We start from the raw sequence: 23,388 nt of genomic DNA on the forward strand, positions 1-23,388 counted from the left end.
GCAAACTTTCTTTCGGAGCGCCGCTCCTTCATCAACCAGCTGAAAGCTACTGTGCTTCCAATTAAAATTGTTGGACTATAACGTGGTGTTGTGTGATTTTTAAACTTTGTACACCCCAGTCCAACACCGGCATCTCCAAATCAGCACAAAAAAAAAATTTTTTTTAAAAACTAGTTATAACAATTTTTAAACTGTGCCTCTGCTGGAACTTAGGTCTCCCCATGTGTTCTTCTTATCCCCAAATGGTATCTTCAGGAGTGAAAGAGAACTTAAATTGGAGGAAAAAAAATGCTTTTGTAACTTAATGTCACGTTGTTTCTTTATTCGAAGATTGACACCATTCTTCTAAACTGAATCTGAACACAATGTAAATTCTGACTCTTACTTTCCAGTGACCGATTAAGAGCACTAACAAAAAGCACATCACTCAAACTAAACCGCTCTCTTCACATTTATTTAATGCAACTGGGACAATAAAATCTTAAATGTTACAAAAAACATAAGAGTTTGCAACCAATCCTCTCAGAAAATCTGCATGAAAAGGGTAGCTCAACGGTTAATATTTTAACTGCCCATTGGAGAAATGTCAGCGTTTTCTCTTAAATTGGAATTTGTAAATGGCTGGAGAGTTTACAGTTTCCTTCTTCACCTTCACTTTCCTGGTCTTGTCCTGTTTAAAAAAAACCCATTTCAGGTTAAAAATTGATAGATGATATACACACAAAACAGGGAACACAACCAATTCAACAAGTGAATTCATTTGATTTTATGATGTTAATAAGATTTCATAAAGCACATCTAATCTATATTTGTTGCTTTTATATGGTAACAGCTACCCTGTAAAATACAGATCAGATTTATTCTCATCTGCCTAAAGGCTGCATTAAAATATCACACAAAGAAATTTTACACAATTGAATTAATTAGGAAAGGCAAAGCAAATTGAAGGCAAAATGTCAAAGTTACGAAACGTCAATTCATCTGATTAAACTTGCAATACCTTTCCCTCACAATTACACCTAAGAATACAATTATAGCTTTTTAAAAAAACTACCTATAAAACGTTCAAAAATAAGGCTCAGTTTCTAGTAACGTCCGATTAAGTACACTGGTGGGAAAACTGTTACAACACTCACTCACTTTCGAACCTTAAAGTAAATACCGTATAGCAAGGACATTTCTTACCTTTCATCTGTTGATGTCATACAGCACAGAAACTAACCCTTTGGTCCAACTCTTCAATGATGACCAAGTTTCTCAAATTAAACTGATTCCACTTATTTGCAGTTGGTCCATGTCCTTCTAAACTATTCCTATTCATGTACCTGTCCAAATGCCTTTTAAGTATTGTGTCTGCAAGATCTACCACTTCCTCTGGCAATTCATTCCATTTACAAACTACTGTGTGAAAATGTTGCTCTTCAGGTCCCTTTTAAATCTCTCTTCTCACCTTAAATATATGCCCCCTAATTTTCTCTATCCTATGGAAAAGACCTTTGCTAGTCACCTTAGATACCACTCATGATTTATACACTTCTACAAGGTCACCCTTCAACTTCCTCTGTTGCAATGAAAAAAGCCCCAGCCTATCCTTATAACTCTCACCCTCCAATACTAGTAACATTCTGGTAAATTTTTTCTGAACCCTCTCCAAATTAATAATATCCAATTTAACAATGATAGCAGGGCAACCAGAACTGGATATAGTATCCCAAAAGTGGCCACACCAACATCCTGTACAACCGCAACATGGCATCTCAACTCCTAAACTTAATGGTCTGAGCAATGGAGGCAAGTGTGCTAAATGTTGCCTTAATCACCAGGTAACTGTGATGCAACTTTCAAAGAACTACGTATCTTAATCCTTAGGCCTCTCTGTTAAACAACACTACCCTGGGCCCTAGCATTAACTGTATAAGTTCTGTCCTTGTTTATTTTACCAAAATGCAATACCTCACATTTATCCAAATTAAACTCCATCTGCCCACTGGATCAAGTGATCAAGATCTCTTTGTAATCTTGGATAACCTTCCACACAGTCGACTATACCAATTTTGGTGTCATCCATAAACTTAGTAACCATTCTTCCTAAATCTGCATCCAGATCGTTGAGATAAATGACAAACAACAGTGGACCCAGCACCAAATCTTGCTGCACATCACCAGTCACAGGCCTCCAATTTGAAATACAACCATCCACAACCCTGTCTCCAACCGTAAAACCAATTTTACATCCAACTGTCAAGCTCCCCTGAATCCAATGTGATCTAACTTAACTAATCAGTCTACCATGAGAAACCTTGTCAAAGGCTTTACTAAAGTCCATATAGATAACGTTTACCCACTTTACCCTCTTCAGTCTTTTTGATCCTAAGTAGAAGTGAGTACAGAGACAGAGAGGATGGTTTTGAAGTTAAAAAGAGCACATTAATTAGAAAAGGCAGGCAAAAGCAAGTTAGAGAATGAGATAATGCTGAAGAATTAAACTGCATTTATTTCAATGCAGATAAGGCAAATGAACTCAGGGTCTCAAATTAGACGTTAAAAAATAAACATATTTGTGATACGTTGGTGATACTGGTTGGGCCAGCATTTATTGGCTATACCTCGATATCCTTGAGAAGGTGGTGCTGCCTGCTTGAATGGCTGCAGTCAGACCCACAATACCATTAGGGTGAGAGTTCCATGATTTTGCCCCAGTGATACTGAAGGAATGGCAATTTACTTCCAAGTCGTGATGGTGTGCAGCTCAGAAGGGAATTTGCAGGTGGAAGTGATCCCATGTCCTTCTAGACAGCAGTGGTTATGCGTTTGGAAAGTTTTGCCTAATAAGCCTTGAAGAATTTCTGGAGGTCACCTTGCAGATGGTTACACACTGCTGCTATTTTGTTTATTTTTAAACAAAGACGTTAAGGGATATGGGCCCAAGGCAGGAAACTGGAGTTAGGCTACAAATCTGTCAGGACTTCACTGACTGGTGGAATAGGCTTGAGGGGCTGAATGACTTATTCCTGTTCCTATGAGGGAGTGACTGCTTGAGGATTAGATTAGATTAGATTACTTACAGTGTGGAAACAGGATGTGGCGTCAATCAAATGGGCTGCTTTGTCCTGCATGTTGTACAGGCTGTTGAGTGTGGTTGGAGTGCACCCATCCAGGCAAGTGGAGAGTATTGTATCACATTCCCAACTTATGCTTTGTACATGGTGGACAGGTTTTCAAAATCAGATGATGAGTTTCGAGGCAAGGTTGTTAGATTTTGTAGCCACCATACTTGTACAACTCGTCCAGTTCACTTTCTGGTCATTGGTAATACCCCAGGATTTTGATAGTGGGGAATTCAGTGGTATCAGTGCTATTGAATGTCATCAGGTGCCAGTTAGATTCTCTCGTTAGAGATGGTCAACACTTAACATTTTACTTCAGTCTTGAAATTATAGAAATAGTTGTACTGATTAATAATGGTTTCCCCTGAATGCTGCGTACCAAATCTATAAAATCCACAATATATTAAACTATGGTAAAATTATGAACTCTATATACTTACCATGAGGTCTTTTCTGGTCTGTATTTTTTGGGCCACTACAAACAGTTGCTTCTCTCTCCCAATGTGCTGTTGCAGCAGATTATATTGGTTCTTTCTCTGTTGAGCAAGTTTCTGAAAAGGACAAATTACAAATCATTGAAAGAAGAAAGTGATACTCATTATTCAGGCAAATAACAGGGGAAATGCAAAAGAGAGAGAGGAAAGCTCTAGATTTATAATAATTAACTGCCAATTGTTCCTTCACTTAAAAAAAAATTGTTGCAGTAACACAGAATTCTATGAAGGAATATACTTTAACCTGCTTGAAGATCGAAAAATATGAACATTCAAGTTAGGAACAGGCTATTTAGTCCCTTGAGCATGTTTGATAGGCTTAATGAATGAACACCAACAATTTCTGTAATACTGTCTTTCAGAGTAAAAACAATGGTCTTGCAAAGTGCGTGCATGCGGTTTCTTACAGCTAGAACAATGACCTTGTGCAAGTTGACAGTCACAAGATTCAAATGACTGTCAGATTGTATAAACAGTAAAACAATCCCAATTAACTTTCTGAAATGGCAATAATACTTTCGTCAGCCTGTGTGACCACTCTCATTTTAGGTACATTTTCATCTGGACATCATTTCCTATTACCTTGAGATCCCGGAGACGTGTGGCTCCTTTAATTTTTTCCTTCTGTAAAGTTTCGATCGTTGGTCGATTGTATACCCGGTCTACAAGCTCTGGTACAGTATTGAGGCGTTTTGCCAAGTCAAATTGTTTAACTGTGCAAAATTTGAAAGAGATCTTCTTAAAAATATTATAACTGAGCAATCAATGATTAATGAGAACAAAACATCTACAAAGCTTGCAACTCCATCAATAAACGTTGTGAGCAATTTGAATTGTACAATTATATAAAGATCTGTCAGGGCTAGTGAGATGCCAGAAAGACCAAAGAAACCTCAGACACAATAATCATAGCTGTGTTCATTAGTACAGCTAGGACATGAACATGGGGCACCACAATTGGCTTTGTTTTATCAGCATGAAAGACAGATGGGGGAGTACAAGTTCGAGGAGGGTACAAGTTCAAAAGAAAAAGGCTTGCCAAAAATAATGCAGCCCTTGTAAAAACAGGTGCAAGTAATACGGTAAATGAAAATAAAGAAAAACCAGACGATGTGGCTTTGAGATGCAGTGGTGGTGACTCTATCCCTGGACCAGGACACCCAAGTTCAAGTCCCATTTCCACTGGAGGTGTGTAATAACCTCTTCAAACAGGCTATTAGAAAAAAAAATGGGTCAAATAAAAATTTATTTTAAAAACATTAAGAAATACCAGACTTGTTACCTAATTACTTGCGTGTCTTTCTTCATAGTGGAAAAAGATAATATAGCTGACATTCCAGTGAAATAGATAGTAAATTGAGGACTGGAACTCATTAGCAAGAAAACATAAGGAAAACATAATGACACTAAAGACTGGCAAATCCCCAGAACTTGATAGCTTCTACTTCAGTAGCAGTGTTTACAGGAGGTGACAAGGTTCTCTCCCACCAGCTGGAGAGCTGCACCAGCTCTTTGAGAGAAAGCTAATTGAATTATATAACCAGACAGCAGCGGACCTGCCCCTGGGATCAAGGACCATGGGGTGGAAGCTCCAGTTGCTAAGGAAGCCTGCACGTTTGTAATGGTTCACTCAAGGCAGCTTCCCCTGCATTAATACAGGCAATGGTATGATCAGGCTTTTAACTGGACAATGAGTAGCAGCACATGAAGACCGTCCAATGACCTTCGAGCCATGGACATTTCTGCCATGGGCTTAATTGGGGTGGATTCAAGAGACAGTGAGGTCCTTGCCCTCACTCTCCTGCCCCATTCGACATCTCCCACTTCCAAATTTGCCACAGGGAAGGACATTAAATTCCATCTCAGGGATTTAGAGGAATTAGGCGAGAAAACAACAGGTTCTTTAACTGTAATGCACATTCAATTCAGGCTAGAAAAGTATAAATACAACTCCACTGTTTAAAAAAGGTGAGACCCCAAAACGAGGAAATCACAGACTCGACTCATTTAGGTGCTATTATGGAGATGTTACGACCCAGGATAGCAAGCCAAACCAAATCTCGCTTACTATCCCTGGATTTCCAACAGTGAAATAATAATATTTAAGGACCCTCAAAACTGCCCAATTATTCCAAACCAGAGAGCTTACAAATAAAAGACCTTCGACATCAACTTATTAAAACTGTAACTTTAGCAGGACAAAGCCAACTTTGTCAAAGCCAAGTAGTATGGGTATTTATGATTTAAACCCAATCTTCCTTGCTTATAACCACCATCCCACATACAAGCAGACATACACAGTTAAGGAATAAATTAAAAATAATTGGAATTTCCCAGTTCAATTAAAGTGTCAAATGATAGATGCCATGTCTTTATGTAATCCTTGGATAATGAGTCAATCAAAGACACAAACCTGTATATCTAATTTCAAAGACACTCGTGAATATGAACAGTTTCAGTAGACTTCTAGAACTATTTACTTATTCCTTACAGACTTGGATTATTTTCTCAGAATATTCAATAAGTGTCTAGAAAACTGAGTAAAAAATATCGAACCAGTCCCAAAGCTTCCAAAATCACCCTGCACCTGCCAAAATCAGTTTTTTCTTTTCTTTTTCGCAAAATCAATATTTTCTGTAGCTGGCTAGAGTCCTCCCTTGATTGACCAACCCAACATCCAACCAGTTTCCAGCCCTGGGCACAGCAACAATCAATGACATATTTTGAACAAAGTTAAAAATCACACAACACCAGGTTATAGTCCAACAGGTTGAATTGGAAGCACACTAGCTTTCGGAGCGACGCTCCTTCATCAGGTGATTGTGGAGGGCTTGGTCTATGACCTGATGTTTAGATTGTTATCTCACTTTTTAGATTGGAATCAGAGTTTTACATAAATTTATGCAGTTTTTGAGCTCAGAGTTCTACATGAATGTATGTAGTTTTTGAGCAAAGTCCAATGTAACTCTGAAAGTAACGAAAAAATTCACCACACAAAATATGTGTGTGCATGTGGGTCTTTGTCTGTCTGTGTGTGTGTCTGTCTGGGGTGGGCGTTGTGAGTGTAAGAAAGTGTGTGTGTGTACGTGCAGTGAGTGCAGAGTGTCTTAAGTCTGAGGGGGTGCATGTGTGGGAGTCTGTGTGTCTATAAGGGTGTGTGTGGGTGTCTGTGTCCGAATCATATTTTGAACAGTATTCCTTAGCTTAGTGAAGTCACCAACAGCAAACATCTGTATTTGTTTTCTTTTCTTTCAGAATAGACAGCTGTTAAAAATTCAACTTTTAGTTCCACCAAAAATATAAGAGAAAAATAAAGGAAAATTAGTAAGGGTCTCCACAGAGGAATTTACTGGAATTCACATTTCAGGACAGAATTACTTCAAGAAACTTTAGTCACTTGGAAAGGCAGCAGGGATTTGTAGATCATGTGACATTCCTAAGAAAATCAATAAGATAAACTAAAATTAAGAGTCATGGAATTAAAAAGAAATTATTGACTGGTTTAGGAGATTGCACAAATGAAAAGTCAAAATCCAGATAATGGGAGTGGGATTTGGAATTAGCATCCCATTAGGATCCCTTAATTATCATATTTGTTATCTAAGTCAATGATAATATGCATGTATCCAAGATTTCCAATGACACAAGAGAGGGGAATGTAATATTATAGGATGGAGTGAAAAATTATGAAGAGGCATTGATAACTTAAGTAATGGGCAAAACTATGACAGAAAAAATTCAGCACAGTTAAGTGTGGGCTCATTCATATTGGATCAAAACAAACTATCATTTCTTTTTAAATAAAAAAGGGAGCCAGTATTGCTTCAGCTATACAGAATTCCGGTTCAACAATGACTCAAACAATACTAAAGCGTGAGTCAATATTACTAAGCGTGATGATCCAAAAAAGAACTTAGGCAACATCAATATTGTGCAGGTCATTCTGGTTCTCTGCGTGCTTCGTCAACACGGGTTGGCTATAACGTGACTGACGAATTGTGGACCTTATCCAAACAATGCGAACTTTCTACTGAACTGTTATAGCGATTTTCTATTGCAATTTTCTACACTGATTTTTTACAGCGGTTTTCCATAGTGTAATTTTCTACAGCACAAGGTACACAGGAACGCAACTGTCACATTATAGCAGAATGACCTGTAAATACAAAAAATAGGCAGACAACTGTAACAGAAATGCAACTAGAATGCACAAACCATTCTTTCAGGGGTCTAAAACACAGGGATAACTCCATTTTTATGTGCCAGTATTTAGCATAATTTATGAAATGTTAGAAACTTACGTTGGTATTCTGAAGTCTTAATTGCAGGATTGGAGTGTACTTCCATCAAGGAACTCAAAATTAGCAGATAATTAAATGTTAAGTAACAACACAGAGGGCAAAATACACAACTTACCTTATATTTAATAGACACTACTATCATAGAATCCCTACAGTGTGGAAGCAAGCTATTCAGCCCAGCAAGTTCATACCAACCATCCGAACAGCATCCCATCCCACTACTCTATCCCTGTAATCCTGCATTTCCCATAGCCAAACCAATCCAATCCATCTAACCTGCACTCCTTGGACTTTGGAATGAAACCAGAGTACTGGAGGACATGGGGAGAATGTGTGTGTGGAGGTTGCAGTTGCCCGAGGCTGGAATCAAACCTGGGTCCCTGGCACTGTGAGGCTGCAGTGCTAACTATCAAACCATGCCTGTAATCAGCCATGACAACTAAATTTCTAAAGCCTAAAAAACAAAACAGCTAGGATGCAATATTCCTTCTTTCCACTAATATTTTCAAATTTTGGTCTTCTCGAGGCAATGGACAATGGTGTTGGGCAGTGGAGCATTAATTCATTTTATATTTTAATCGCCATATAGTATTCTCTTCCAGATCAGACCAAGCAAACGGCAGAAACAGAAAAAGGTACCTCATATTGTTCCAACAAATAATCCTCTATTTCACCTTCACACCAGTCCTTATTAACTGCTACGCTTTGTTTCCATAACTACCAGTCACCTCCATCCTGATATTGTCAACAAGGCCTTGTAAATTAGCCACTCACAGCTGAACTGATCTACTCTGCTGAAGAACCAATTCTTTGAGAGCTGAAAGGCATTTTCTGCTTTCAAAGTACAATCTTCTTTCACATAAAGCGTTATTATTTTTAGCTTCCGAAAGCGGATTCAGATACTTGTGTAGAATTGTACAGAAAATTTCTCTGTTCACTTTTTTTTTCCTTCAGTTGAATGCTTTGGTCTAATTTTGAATGCAAAAGAAATATTGCTGTAGTCTGATAGGAATAGTTAAGTTGTCAAAATGGCTCAGAAAGGTTATATAGTGAGTACAATCACTGCACAAAGAAACTGACTCAGTCTTTGGACTGAGTTGACTCAGGTGATGTCAGCTGGCCTTGGTGCTCTTGGGTTAAGGAGTGGAAAAGAAAGCAGCCAGGGTTTATACTATTAATCACTTCCAAACACATCCTGTTGCCATTGCACAGAGGGAATGAAGTCATCACTGGGATTGATCATCGCGTACCTCCTCCAAATTTAGAGAATACTCACCGGTGCAGTATGTCACACAGAAATCAGCATACATTGAAGCAAACCAGGAAAAACAGTCCCAGCCTTCTGGGTAAGAGCTAAACGGTAAGAGGAATTTAACTGAAGTTTTTTTTTAAACAGATCTGAAAATACGTAATAAGATACAGTACCTTCCTTTTTAGAGTCGCAGAAGAAAATGTGCTTATTACTTGGTTTGCCGTTAGCTTCTAAAAGATGGAGTTCAGACTTGAGTCGTTCAATTTTCTGCAAGTGTATTGCAAATATATATTATCAAACCAATGCACAAGGACTTTCACAGCAGGCTTAACATTCCCTTTTGCACTGCCAGAATAAAACCTATTACTTAAATCTGTAAAAATGCATTTGATAACATAATATGTATTAAAGTACATGTTTGTTTCAATCTCTAAAACTAGAACATTGAACTGCTTGAAATCTTGGGGTCAATTTTAGGTTAATTACTGTCGGTGACACATGCTTGTGTTTTGGCCAGTGCTTGAAAACGTCTGAAGTACAAGCCAGAGAAAGTCAGCATAAAACACAGCCTTATGCTCCTAATTTATAAGTTTTGACACTTTGAAATGTGATGCCCTTCACGAGATAGGACATTGAGATAGCAAACAAAACGTATTCCATGAAAGCACCATGAACGTAGAAAATTTTCCAGATCTGAATTTTTTTTTTTTAAAAAAGGAACAGAACCAAAACTATCACGGAAGACCACAAAACCATTGTCAATTGTTGTAGAAATTCATTTGATGAACTCACCCCCTTTAGAGGATAAAATCTGTTATCCTTACCCATGTGGCATAGCACCATGGTTGACACTGAAATGCCCTCTTAAATGGCCTAGCAAATAACTTGGATCAAAGCATTATGGGCCTAAAAGGAATGAAACTGGACTGACCATGCTGCATCATCCAAGACAACATAAAACATATTTCTGAAAATCCATGAAAAGCCTTCCTTACTAACGTTTGGGACCTTGTGTCTAAACTGAAAGAATTCCTTCTCACACTGCACAACCATTCAGAGTGACACAGCATACTCACTGAATTACAGTTTACAGTCAAGATCCCAGACAGCACCATTGCCATCCCTGGATATGTCCTGTCCCATTGGCAGGACAGACCCACCAGAGTGGCAGCTTAGTGATATTTAGTCAGAAAGAAGCTGTCTCTTCAATTCACTCCAAACCCATGAAGCCTCAAGGCATCAAAGTCAAACATGGGCAAGGATCTATTGGAGGTTGAGGGGTGATCTTATTGAGGTTTGTAAAATCATGAGGGACAGAAAAGGTCAATAGCAAGGGTCTTTCCCCTAGGGTGTGATGTTCAAAACTAGGGGGGCATACTTTTAAGGTGAGAGGAGAAAGGTTTAAAAATGACACGAGGGGCAACTTTTTGTTTTACACAGAATGGTTTGTATTTGAATTGAACTGCTACAGGAAGTGGTGGATGCAGGAAAGTTACAATATATAAAAGACATTTGGATTAGTACATGAATAGGAAAGGTTTGCAGGGATATGGCCAAATGCAGGCAAGTGGGATTAGTTTAGTTTGGGAACGTAGCTAGGTGTGGACTAGTTGGACTGAGGGGTCTGTTTCTATGCTGCATGACTATGACTTCATGAAACCTCTTGACTATCACAGATTAGTTGCCCCTCAGCTGATGAATCTGTACTCCTCCCTGTTGAATATAAACTGAAAGAAGGGTGGCATAAATACAAATGTAATCTGGACGATGTCCACTTCCACTCCAAAAGTGGCTCAGTAGCACCACTACTGATCCAATGTCCAAATCTTAAAGGATATAGCTGCTAGCCTGGGTCTGTAACAGGTAGCGAGTGAACCAAGAAAGAAAAACCCACATAACCACATCCTCACCAAGTTATCATAGAGGTGACCACTGCACAGCCTTTGGACACAAAGATCCATCTTCACATTGAGGAGACCTCTCATCATATTGTTACATGTGTTACATGACATGGATTTTGAACAAATCTAACAAAAAACTTGCCATCGATGAGGCACTGTAAAACAACATCAATACAAAAAGTGTACTCAACCACAATCTCTAACCTTTTGGTCATGCACACTTCCAACTCTGTCATGACCATCATGCTTCAGTCCTGTTTCACTGAACACTGCAGGAGGGCATGCCGGGAGCAGAAGGTGTTAATCTGGTGAATCTAGAATACAGGACTTCTTGCACGTGAAACAGCATAAGCAACAAGTTAAACCACCCTGCAAGAAATGGATCAGATCTAACCTCTGCATGACCTGTCACATCCAGCTGTGAATATGGTAAATAATTAAACTAGAATGCTGCACAAAAATTCTCAATGATCGAGAAACCCAGAACAGCAGTCCAAAGAACAAATATGTGCAACCTTCCTCAGCCCCAAGTTCCTCCAGCTTCACAGATGCTAGGCTTTAGCTACACAGTTTCAGCCTATTTAATATGGAGATATGGTTGAAGGAACTCAATACTGCAAAGATTATGGACTTGAAAAATATTTTGGCAATAGTAATAAAATTTATTTTCAGAGCTGGCCATGGTGTTAGCTAAGCTGTTCCGGTACAACAACAACACACTGGGATTCACTAAGGTCCCCACAACAAGTGGGAAAAGTGCAATCTGGCCAACTTTCTATCACACAAATCAACAGTTACTCAGCTGGATTGATCAGTTTTGGTTCCGTCAGGGTTACCCAGCTCCTCAATTCATTCTAACCTTGATCCTAATATGGACAGAAGAGCTAACCTCAACAAGTGAAATGAGAGTGACTATCCTTAAGAGTGAGTCAGCATTAGACCAAGTTTGACATTAAGGACACTTAGTAAAATTGAATTCAATAAAATTCAAGGGAAACATTTGCCACTAGTTGAAATCACACCTAACATGAAGAAAGATGGATGTAGTTGTTGGAGGTCAGTCACCTCAGCTCTAGGACATATCTGCTGCAGTTCCCCAGGGTATTGTCCTAGACTAAACCATCTTTAGCTGCTTCAATGATTCTCCTTCATCATACCTCAAAGATCAGCAAGGCGGCCTTTGTGTGGAGCCACAGGAGATGGGGTAGATACTGAACGAGTATTTTGCATCAGGGTTTACTGTGGAAAAGGACAAGGAAGATATAGAATGTCAGGAAATAGATGGTAACATCTTGAAAGTGTCCGGATGACAAAGGAGGAAGTGCTGGATGTCTTGAAATGCATAAAAGTGGATAAATCCTCAGGAATGATCAGGTGTACGTTAGAACTCTGTGGGAAGCCAGGGAAGTGATTGCTGGGCCCCTTGCTGAGATATTTGTATCATCGATAGTCACAGGTGAGATGCCGGAAGACTTGAGGTTGGCTAATGTGGTGCCACTATTTAAGAAAGGTGGTAAGGACAAGCCAGGGAACTATGGACCGGGAGCCTGATGTCGGTGGTGGGCAAGTTGTTGGAGGGAATCCCGAGGGACAGGATGTACATGTATTTGGAAAGACAAGAACTGATCAGGGATAGTCAACATGGCTTTGTGCGTGGGAAATCATGTGTCACAAACTTGATTGAGTTTTTTTGAAGATGTAACAAAGAGGATTAATGACGGCAGTGCATTAGAGGTGATCTATATGTACTTCAGTAGGGTGTTTGATATGGTTCCCTATGGGAGACTGGTTAGATCTCACGGAATACAGGGAGAACTAGCCACTTGGATACAGAACTGGCTCAAAGGTAGAATGTTTTTCAGACTGGAGGCCTATGACCAGTGGAGTGCCACAAGGATTGGTGATGGGTCCACTACTTTCTGTCATTTATATAAATGATTTGGATGTGAGTATAAGAGGTACAGTTAGCAAGTTTACAGATGACAGCAAAATTGGAGATGTAGTGGACAGCAAAGAGGGTAACCTCAGATTATAACTGGATCTTTATCAGATGGGCCAATGGGCTGAGAAGTGGCAGATGGAGTTTAATTCTGATAAATGTGAGGTGCTGCATTTTGGGAAAGCAAATCTTCGCAGGACGTATACACTTAATGGTAAGGTCCTAGGGAGTGTTGCTGAACAAAGACCTTGGAGTGCAGGTTCATAGCTCCTTGAAAGTAGAGTCGCAGGTAGATAGGATCATGAAGGTGGTGTTTGGTATGCTTTCCTTTATTGGTCAGAGTGGAAGGTCATGTTGCAGCTGTACAGGATATTGATTAGGCCATGTTTGGAATATTGTACGCAATTCTGGTGTCCTTCCTATTGGAAGGATGTTGTGAAACTTGAAAGGGTTCAGAATCCATTTACAAGGATGTTGCCAGGGTTTGAGGATTTCAGCTATAAGGAGAGGCTGAATTGGCTGGGGCTATTTTCTCTGGAGCGTCGGAGATTAGATTAGATGAAATTAGATTCCCTACAGTATGGAAACAGACCATTTGGCCCAACATGTCCACACCAACCCTCCAAAGAGTAACCCACCCAGACCTATTTCCCTCTGACTAATGCACCTAACACTATGGGCAATTTGGCATGGCCAAATCACGTGGCCTGCACATCTTTGGACTGCGGGAGAAAACCGGAGCACCTGGAGGAAACCCATGCAGACACGGGGAGAACGTGCAAACTCCTTACAGACAGTTACCCCAAAGCTGGAATCGAACCTGAGGCCCTGGTGCTATGAGGCAGCAGTGCTAACCACTATGCCACCATACCGCTCCTCCAAGGGGGTGGTGGGGTGGAGTGGCTGAGGGGTCTTATAGAGGTCTATAAAATATTGAGTAGCATGAATTGTATAAATAGTCAAAGTCTTTTCCTGATGGTGAGGGAGATCAGAACTAGAGGGCATAAGTTTAGGGTGAGAGGAGTAAGATATAAAAGAGACTTAGGGGAAACATTTTCATGCAGAGGGTGGTACGTGTATGGAATGAGCTGCCAGAGGATGTGGTGGAGGCTGGTACAATTACAACATTTAAAAGACATCTGGATGAGTATATGAATAGGAAGGGTTTGGAAGTAGGTAGGACTAGATTGGGTTGAGATATCTGGTCAGCATGGACAAGTTGGACCGAAGGGTCTGTTTCTGCACTGTACATCTCTATGACTATATGGTGGTGTTCGTCAATGATTGCATCAATACTTGCACTTCCTCAGATAATGAAATAGTTTGTCCATATGCAGTAAAAGCAGGACAATAACCAGATTTGGGCTATTAAAGCAAATAACATTCACACTGCACACACAAAAAAAATGCAATAAACATCTCCAGCAAGACAGAATCCAAATGTTTCCACTTGCTGTTCAACGGCATTTCTATTGTTACCTGGTGGTTATCAATGACCAGAGACTGAAACGGATGAGTGATACGTGACTACAAGAACAGGTCACAGGTTGGGAATTCTATGCACAAAGCAAAATGCTTTGGCCACATCATTTCTAATCGAACATTTGATGGCATAATTGCTCTCTAATGCACATTCTTTTCCTTCCCTTACAGATGCCCTCGTGCAATAAGTTCCATGGAGCCTTGCATAAAACCATGTCAATATAACTTACCAAGGCAACATTATAAAGGAGAAATTGACACATGCAATTGTAAAAGAGCAACTGGACCTACAAATTTTTCTTGTTTAATTGGCGGCATGGTGGCTCAGTGGCTAGCACTGCTGCTTCACAGCACCAGGGTCCCAGGTTCAATTCCAGCCTTGGGCGACTATCTGTGTGGAGTTTGCACATTCTCCCAGTGTCTGCGTGGGTTTCCTTCAGGTGCCCTGGCTTCCTCCCACAGTCCAAAGATGTGCAGGTCAGGTGAATTGGCCATGCTAAATTGCCCACGGTGCATTAAGTCAGAGGGAAATGAGTCGGGCAGGGGGGGCGTTACTCTTTGGAGGGTCGGTGTGGATTTGTTGGGCCGAAGGGCCTGTTTCCACACTGTAGGTAGTCTCATCTAATCAAAAATGGATTTCCCTGCACAATGAAGTATTTCAGCATCTGTACAAAAATACTCTAGTGCCACCTAATGGCCACTGTCACTACTACCACTAAATAAACAAACATTCTCTAAAAAGTGTACAGAACAGAATTGGCAAACGTACAGCAGTTAATCACTGAGAAGTTTTTGCGAAGGGCACAAAAACATTTTTGTTAAAGGTATAGTTTCCCCTCCTCTTCAAACCAAGGAATCGAAGAAGTAATACATTCATAACTGTGTGAACATCAAAGGTTGCATTGAATAATGCTGCAACAAATTAAATTTTTTTTCTAAAACATCTACATCGGTATATTTTATTGAACTAGAGGGGGAAGTCTTTGGAAGCTATTGGCAAAGAGTGAAAACAATAATGATGAAGTCACCTTTGACTCTGCAACCCGTTTCATTTCCACATATTTAAGGTCTTGTGTTCGCATGATCTTCAGCTGTTCCTCTGTTACTTCCTCTCTCGGCTGCTTGATGACATGAACTCCATCCTAAACAGTAAACAGGTTAATATCCATAAACTCCACGCAGAAAGAGAACCGACACTATTTTATAGAACCGTTGAGAGTAACTGTCACGTACTTAGACAATGAAAGTACAATGAGTATTCAAAGGACAAATAAAAATACATTCCAGTGAAATAAAAGTGGCATCTATTTATTTGTTCGCAGATCATGCTCCTTTATAATGACTGCAATGTCCCATCACTGAAGACATCAGATTGGTAGATCACATCTAGTATCTGTTAATTCCTGAAACTGACTTAGAAGCAGAAGCAAGCCCACCAGTCAAGGAATATTTGTATAATACAGGTTAAGTAGTACATAATGTGCAGTTCCAGTTGTGGATTGTTCTGCAGTATTACACAACACCAACATGGCAGTGATGCCACATGAATGCATCAGTGTCCAGGATGTCAAGCAGCTTTCACTAATGTAAATAATCTAAATGAGTCTTTGAGTGATATACAGCACACAACGTACCGCATATTACAACATGCAAAGGAAGGGATATTGTACATGAGCACCATTTTCTTCAAACTAATCCCTGTGAACATTTACATATACAAAAAAAGGACTTGTAAAAAGTCATTTAATCTTTGTTCGCTTATATCAAGGGGAGTCATTCTGTCCAGAAATAAGATTATGGAAACAGCATGTCAAAAATACAATTATTTCAATATGGGTTATGCTGACAGGCTGGAACTGAATAATCTGACGATTGTGTTGAACACATTTAATTATTATGTACAATGAAAGGGATGCCATGAATGTCTATTTTGTTTGGAGGGAGTTACTGCCTGCTTTAGGAAGAATGTCAAGTACTGCTTGCAGGATTTATAGCTTTCACTGAAGAACCTTGGTGACCCACTTGGTTGGGATAGTGCACTAAAAAGTGTCATTAGTACTACAAGGTGACTTTGCAGACCATGTAAGACCAGTAGCTCAAACACATCTAGTATGTATGTTTTTAAAAAAGTACATTACTTTGAAACCATATTACAGCTCTAATGGTTCTTTCCAAAGATTAGGTATCAATCATATACAGTTGAAAGGAATGTGAGGCTGAATCAAAAAGACTTAGGATCATCTTTGCAATTCTGTTGAATGGAACATTAATTTCAAGGGATGTAGTTCAGGGTAATTTGAAAGTCACACCTTGCCCAATATACAAAAACTGTATCAGTGAAAAAATAAATCTGGCTTATATTACTAAACAAACCTCAAGTTTGGTGCTGGTCATTCGAAAGTAAAATTCATCTGGATTTTTGTCTAATGCCTTCTGTCGTAATGCCTTTAGAGTGTTCTGCTTGCGGTGATAATCCCTGAAATGTGCACAATCAAATGGTTTACCTTGAGATGAATTTTGGTATTATAAAAATAACAAGTCTGCAACAACACCAAGTTAGCTTAAATACGGCAGTTGAACAATCCTAGTCAAGAAAAATAAGCTATTCCACATCTGTCAAAAACTTACCTGATATGATGTAGAATGGTAATTATTAACAACTAATATATTAAATAATGCCTCATCAGAGAAGATTCATTTGACTCATGCGGGGAATGATGGGCTTATCTTATGAAGGAAAGTTGAGTTAGATAGGCCTAAATCCATTGGGGTTTAGAAGAATGAGAACTGATCTTATTGAAACAAATGTTGAAAGGGACTGTGGAGGGTGGAAGAGGGTGTTCCATCCTATGGGGGAGACTAACACTAGAACATAGTTAAAGAATAAGAGGCCTCTCCTTTAAAATGGAGATGAACAAGAGAAGGTTGGTAGAGTTTTGAAGATAGTGGTGACTAGGCCATTAAGTTTATTCAGAGTTAGATAGGTTCTTGATGGACAAGGGAGTCAAGGATTATGGGATGCAGACAAAGTGGAGCTGAGGCCACAACCAGATCGCCCATGATCTGACTAAAGGGTCTATCCAGCTCCTACCTTCCTTGAAGCATATTTCGAAAATGATAAAACAAAAAAGTGTAGACGTACAAAGGGAGAAAGTGAGGACTGCAGATGCTGGATATCAGAGTCAAAGAGTGTGATGCTGGAAAAGCACAGCCAGTCAGACAGCATTCAAGGAGCAGGAGAATTGACTTTTCCTTCATCAGGAACGTACAAAGGGATCTACATGTCCTTGTCAATAAGTGACTGAAGGCTACAAAGCAAATACTGCAAGCTATTAGAAAGGTTAATGGATATCACAAAAGGGTTTGAGCATAGCATTAATGAAGGCTTGCTTTGACTGCACCTTGGGAGTACTGTTTGCAATTTTGATCTACTTATATCAAGAAATATATTATTGCCATAGAGAGAGAAGAAAACCTCACTGGATTTGTCCCCAGGATGGCAGGTGTGTCCTGTGAAGTGCGATTGGGCAAACCAGTAATTTATTTGCTGAAGTTTTGAAGAATGAGGTGATCTTATTGAAACTTACAAAAATTTAATGGAATAGACTGAGTAGGCAATGCAGAATCAGGGGTATAAGTAATAATAACGCAAGTTGCCACTTAGCTATGAGATGTGGAGAAATCGTTTCACTCAGAAGGAATTCTCTACCACAGAAGGTTGTGGAATCTCAGTCTTTGAACATATTTAAAAGGTACAGAGTAAGAGATGTCTGATTACAAGTAGTGCACAGGGTTATGGGGATGAGGTGGGTAAAGGTCTGACAGGCTGAATTGCCATTCCAATTCCTATTTTTGTAGGGCCTTGAGTATCTTGAAAAGGGTCGCAGATACAATCTATAGGTAAATTTGACATTCTGTAACCTTATTTGCAGAGTATTGGCTATTCAGTAGTATGCCCTCATAGCATTTCATTGAAGCCAAATGCCTTAAACTTCTGTTCATGAAATACTCACTGTGCACGTAGCTTGTAATCTTTCTTCTTCTCCAAGAGACCCAGTCGCTTTCGAAATCCAGGCTGTGCAAAATGAGTAAAAAGGATAATGTTACTGGAAAACATCAGGGTTGGAACGGTGCCCATAAAATAATTCATAGGCAATTTATTTTTAAATGCACATCTTCAATTGCATTGTTCACATTACATATGATACACCATTCTTCAGAAGGATATTAATGTTATGCCATATGCAGCACTAGGTATTGCCAGTCTGCTGCTAAGATGGGGCTATATGCCTTTAAAGACAAGTCTAACAAACAAGGAAAAATAGACTTGGGCCAGAAGTTAATTGATTAGTGAATTGAATATCCAGATTCTGAAACGCTTGGGAACTTTAGGTCTGTGAGTGAATTTTTTTAATCACAAAAGATTGCTTTTCACATCTGGAACCAAGCAAATACAAGTGGAAGTTTGCGGTGTTATTGCACCCAAACACTTGTACAATTGAGATGGAAAGCAAATAATCGGCGTGAAGGATCAAGGAAATTCAGGTGCAAATGTGTCTCTCTTAGCAATTACGCTGTACCATTATTAATGATTCCACCCCAAAACCACCTTCCTGCCCATGGACTAAAAAGAGTCATCCATATGAATTTCCTTCAATTAACCAATTTGAAAGTGGATGCAAAGATATGTCCAGAGTTTTAAGCATAGCAGGGGAGACATTTCTTTGGCACTTTATAGTAATTGTTTTGAAAAGCATTTTTTAAAAAAAGCAAGTTAGAAGCAAATGTGGATGTTGGCAATGTGAAATAAAACCTGAAAATGCTGGAAATACTTAGCCGGCTAGACAGCACCTGCGGAAAGCAAAACCGGGATAACATTTCAGGTTGATCATTTTTAAGTAGGACTGCAAAAAGCTGGAGATGTAACAGGCTTTAAGCAAGTACTGAGAGTGAAAGTGATGCAGTAGGAAAGAAAACCAAACGCCTATGATCGGCTGGAAGGCGGGAGAAATTAATGACAAAGGGAATGATTGGTAGGCAACAGGAAATGGTGATTACACAGATCCGGTTTTGATACTTATAAATAGGAGATGTACAACAGAAATACCAATAATGACTGACAGCAATGGGGCAGAGATTAGAGAATTCAAATTCTGAAAGGTTATATGGTGTGAAATTGGAAGATGACATGCTCGCTGTTCCTCACAGTTCCATGGAGTTTCACCACAACCCTAGAGAAGGTCACAACATGAGATGAGAGTGGGGAACTGGACAAAGAATTAAAAAGACAAATCACAGAATCTCTTTGCAATTTAAGCAAAGGTGCTCTGCAAAGCGATCACCCAAACTGCAGTCTCCCAGGTGGACAGAAGACTGCACTATGAGCAGTCATTATAGTAAACTGAACTGCAAGTAGTAATCAGCTGTGGGTGGCAGGGGGTTTAGGGGTCTTGTATGAAGGATGAAGCAAAAAGGCTGGTATTTGAGGATGAAACAGGATACCCAAAGGGGAGGAGAATCTGCAAAGGTAGGTTTGTTCATACAGGTATCATGCTGAAGGTGGCAGAAATGTTAGGAGGACAAGGGGAATCCTATTTTGGTTCTGGGATGGAGGAAAAAGTGAGATCAGAAGATTGTAATAAAACAGGCACAGGTGAAGGTCCTGCTAACTGCAGTGGTGACTAAAGCTCAGGAAAAACCCATACTGGAAGGGTTGTAATGTAAGGCATCGTCTGTTCTTATTCTGTATTCTCTCACTTGATAAGAATGGGTGTGACTTTGGAAATTAATTTCGTTAAAGTCATTACAAAAACAGAGAAAAGAAGAACAGGAGTAGACCATTCAACCCACTGAGCCAGCTCCACTATTCAATATGATCCTGGTTGATTGTTAACTCAGTACCCTGTAACTGCTTGTTCTTCAGATCGTTTGATCCCTTTAGCTCTAAGAACTAGATATGACTCTTTAAAAAAATAACTCAATGTTTTGGTCTCAACCGCTTCCTGTGGTAGAGAAGTCCCCAAGCTCACCACTCTCTGGGTGCAGAAATTTCTCCACATCTCAATTCTAAATGCTTACCCTGCATCCTGACACACTGACTTTCAGCATCTGGTGTACAAAGACAAACCAGGCCTCATTACACTTGCCTTTTCCAAATCTATCACCATTTAAACAATAATCTGCCTTCTCATTTCTGCTACTAAAATGAATAACCGTTGATTTAACCACATTTTACTGCATCTGCCATGCATTTGTCCACTCATTCAAATTGTCCAAACCACATGAATCTCTGCATCCTCACAGCTCACCAAGCTTTGAGTCATCTACAAACATGGAAATATTCATAGAATCCCTACAGTACAAAAGGCCATTAGGCCCATCAAATCCATACCGACAACCAAAGAGCATCCTGTCTGCCAATCAGTTGTCTATCCATGTCAGTGTACCTCCCTCAATTCCATGCACTTTAAGTTTACATGCCAAATTTTTGTGTGGAACATTATTGAAAGCTTTCAGAAAGTCCATGTAAATCACATCCACTGACTCCCCCTATCAACTTTATTAATCATACCTCAAAAAAGTACATGTTTGTCAAACATGATTTCCCATTACTAAATCCATGCAGACCCTAATAAATCTTGTCACTATTTCCGAGTGCTCTTTTATGAAATCTTTATCGTGGACTCCAGGACTTTCCCCACTGCTGGGGCCAGGCTAACCAGCCTGTAATTCCCTGTTTTATCTATTATACTTTCTTTTTGAAAGTCGTGGGGTTATATTAGCTACCTTATAATCCAGAGGAACTGGTGCAGACTGGGTAGTGTGAGGTTTTCAATAACACTACTGAGTAGCAATGACAGCATTACACAATCTTTGGAAAGGTTCTTTTCCTCAGTCTGAGAACATTTTGCTCCATCCACTATGAAATAAAACAGATCGGTTTTTAATTGGAATCTGGAATATCATATCATTGCTTTGGTTACAGTGTACCACAGAAATCAGCTGTCATCATGTTTGTAGTGCAGACACTAAATCTAAATTAGTCCCAGAATACAATGCACTGAAGGAAAAATGATTGCTTTAATACAGCTAGCAGTGAAGCAGCTGCACAAAACAGACAATGCGCATTATACAGATAACTCCACCTTTCTTTTTTAAAATCAATGGGACAAATAAAAACTGGGTAACCTGTATCAAACAGTCAATCAATTGCTGCTAGGTTTTCACTTGTGCAAAAATTGAACGAGACATATAAACTTGACATAAGTGAATTGTTGAGAAAAAGCCACACTGCAGGTGATTCCATCTTTTGGATAAGGTCACAGAGTCAAACAGCACAGGAACAGGCCCTTCAGTCCAACTCATCCATGCTGTATAGGTTTTGCAAAACAAAGTAGCCCCACTTGTTTGGCCCATATCCCTTTAAACCTTTCCTATTCATGTACCTGTCCAAATGTCTTTTAAATGATGTAATTGTATCTGCATCCGCTGGCAGTTCATTCCACATACAAACCACTTTGTGTGAAAAGGTTGCCCCTCAGGTCCCTTTTAAATCTTTCCCCTCTCACCTTAAACCTACACTCTCTAGTTTTGAACTCCCCTACCCTCAGAAAAGACGTTTGCCATTCACCTTATCAATGCCTCCTGTGATTTTATTAACCTCTATATGCTCAACAGCCAACCTCATATACTGCAGGGAAAAAAGTCCTAGCTTATCCAGACTCTATGACTCAAATACTCCACTGCAACATCCTTGTAAGTCTTTTCTGCACCCTTTCCAATTTAATAACATCCTGCCTATATCAGGACAATCAGAATTACTGTATGTAGTAGTGCAAAAGTGACCTCACTGATTCTCCACATGCCACTCAGGTTGATGTTAAAGAGCCCAAGTCATTATTCAGAGAGCGTTTTCCTGGTCATATTTTGTCACCATTTATAATATGGAGAAAGCACACTATCTGGTCTAATTTTACCCATCTCTTGCTGTTTACGGAATTTTGCTGTCTACAAACTGACCAAGCTCGCTCCCCATTTTTCTAAAGTACCCCATTATTTGTAAACTCTTTGGGATGCTCAGTGGTCAAGAAAGGCACAATATCAATACAAGTGCTTCCTTTTCTATGTGATCATGGTCAAGAGAGGTGAGAATTTTGCATTTTCTTTGGGCGGCACGGTGGCACAGTGGTTAGCACTGCTGCCTCACAGCGCCAGAGACCTGGGTTCAATTCCGCCTCAGGCGACTGACTGTGTGGAGTTTGCACGTTCTCCCCGTGTCTGCGTGGGTTTCCTCTGGGTGCTCCGGTTTCCTCCCACCATCCAAAGATGTGCAGGGTCAGGTGAATTGGCCATGCTAAATTGCCCGTAGTGTTAGGTAAGGGGTAAATGTAGGGGTATGGGTGGGTTTCGCTTCGGCGGGGCGGTGTGGACTTGTTGGGCCGAAGGGCCTGTTTCCACACTGTAATCTAATCTAATCTAATCTAATCTAATTATTTATGATCACTGCACTACTTCTGAAACACTAATACCTTTGTTTGGACAGTAAATTGCATGGCAGTTCATAACAGGTGACCAAAACAATAAACAGAAGTAAACAGATGATTTGAACTTGGCGAAGGTACACAGTTGGGGTAGAGTGGTAGCTCTGGCCAGTATATCCTGACCAGAAAAGATGAAAGCTGGCCACATCAGACCCTTTACTCCAATACAATACAGGAAGATATTCTGATCCTGCTGTCTTTACTAGCTTTCTTTAAAAAAAAATCATTCATGGCGTGTGGGTGGTGCTGTCTGGGTCAGCATTTGCTGCTTTTCCTTAATTGCCCTTGAGTGACTTGCTAAGCCATTTCAGAGGTCACATTGCTGTGGGTCTACAGTCACATGTAGGCCAGGCCACGTAAAGACGACTAATT

The 23,388-nt window shown here is 39.8% G+C and overlaps 1 protein-coding gene across 1 annotated transcript; it reads right to left on the bottom strand.

Annotated features, from left to right (window-relative positions):
- Window positions 1-301: 301 nt before the first annotated feature.
- On the bottom strand, window positions 302-21,295 carry utp11 (UTP11 small subunit processome component; the record flags this gene model as incomplete). The annotated part of the gene is made up of 8 exons (XM_043717126.1): window positions 302-670; window positions 3,548-3,658; window positions 4,184-4,314; window positions 9,328-9,421; window positions 15,505-15,618; window positions 16,850-16,952; window positions 18,490-18,551; window positions 21,263-21,295. Coding segments are annotated over 8 exons (732 nt in total), but the record flags the coding sequence as incomplete, so codon positions are not given.
- Window positions 21,296-23,388: the final 2,093 nt, after the last annotated feature.

This window comes from Chiloscyllium plagiosum, chromosome 27 (assembly GCF_004010195.1).
Source record: "Chiloscyllium plagiosum isolate BGI_BamShark_2017 chromosome 27, ASM401019v2, whole genome shotgun sequence".
In the NCBI taxonomy this organism is placed as follows: Eukaryota; Metazoa; Chordata; class Chondrichthyes; order Orectolobiformes; family Hemiscylliidae; genus Chiloscyllium; species Chiloscyllium plagiosum.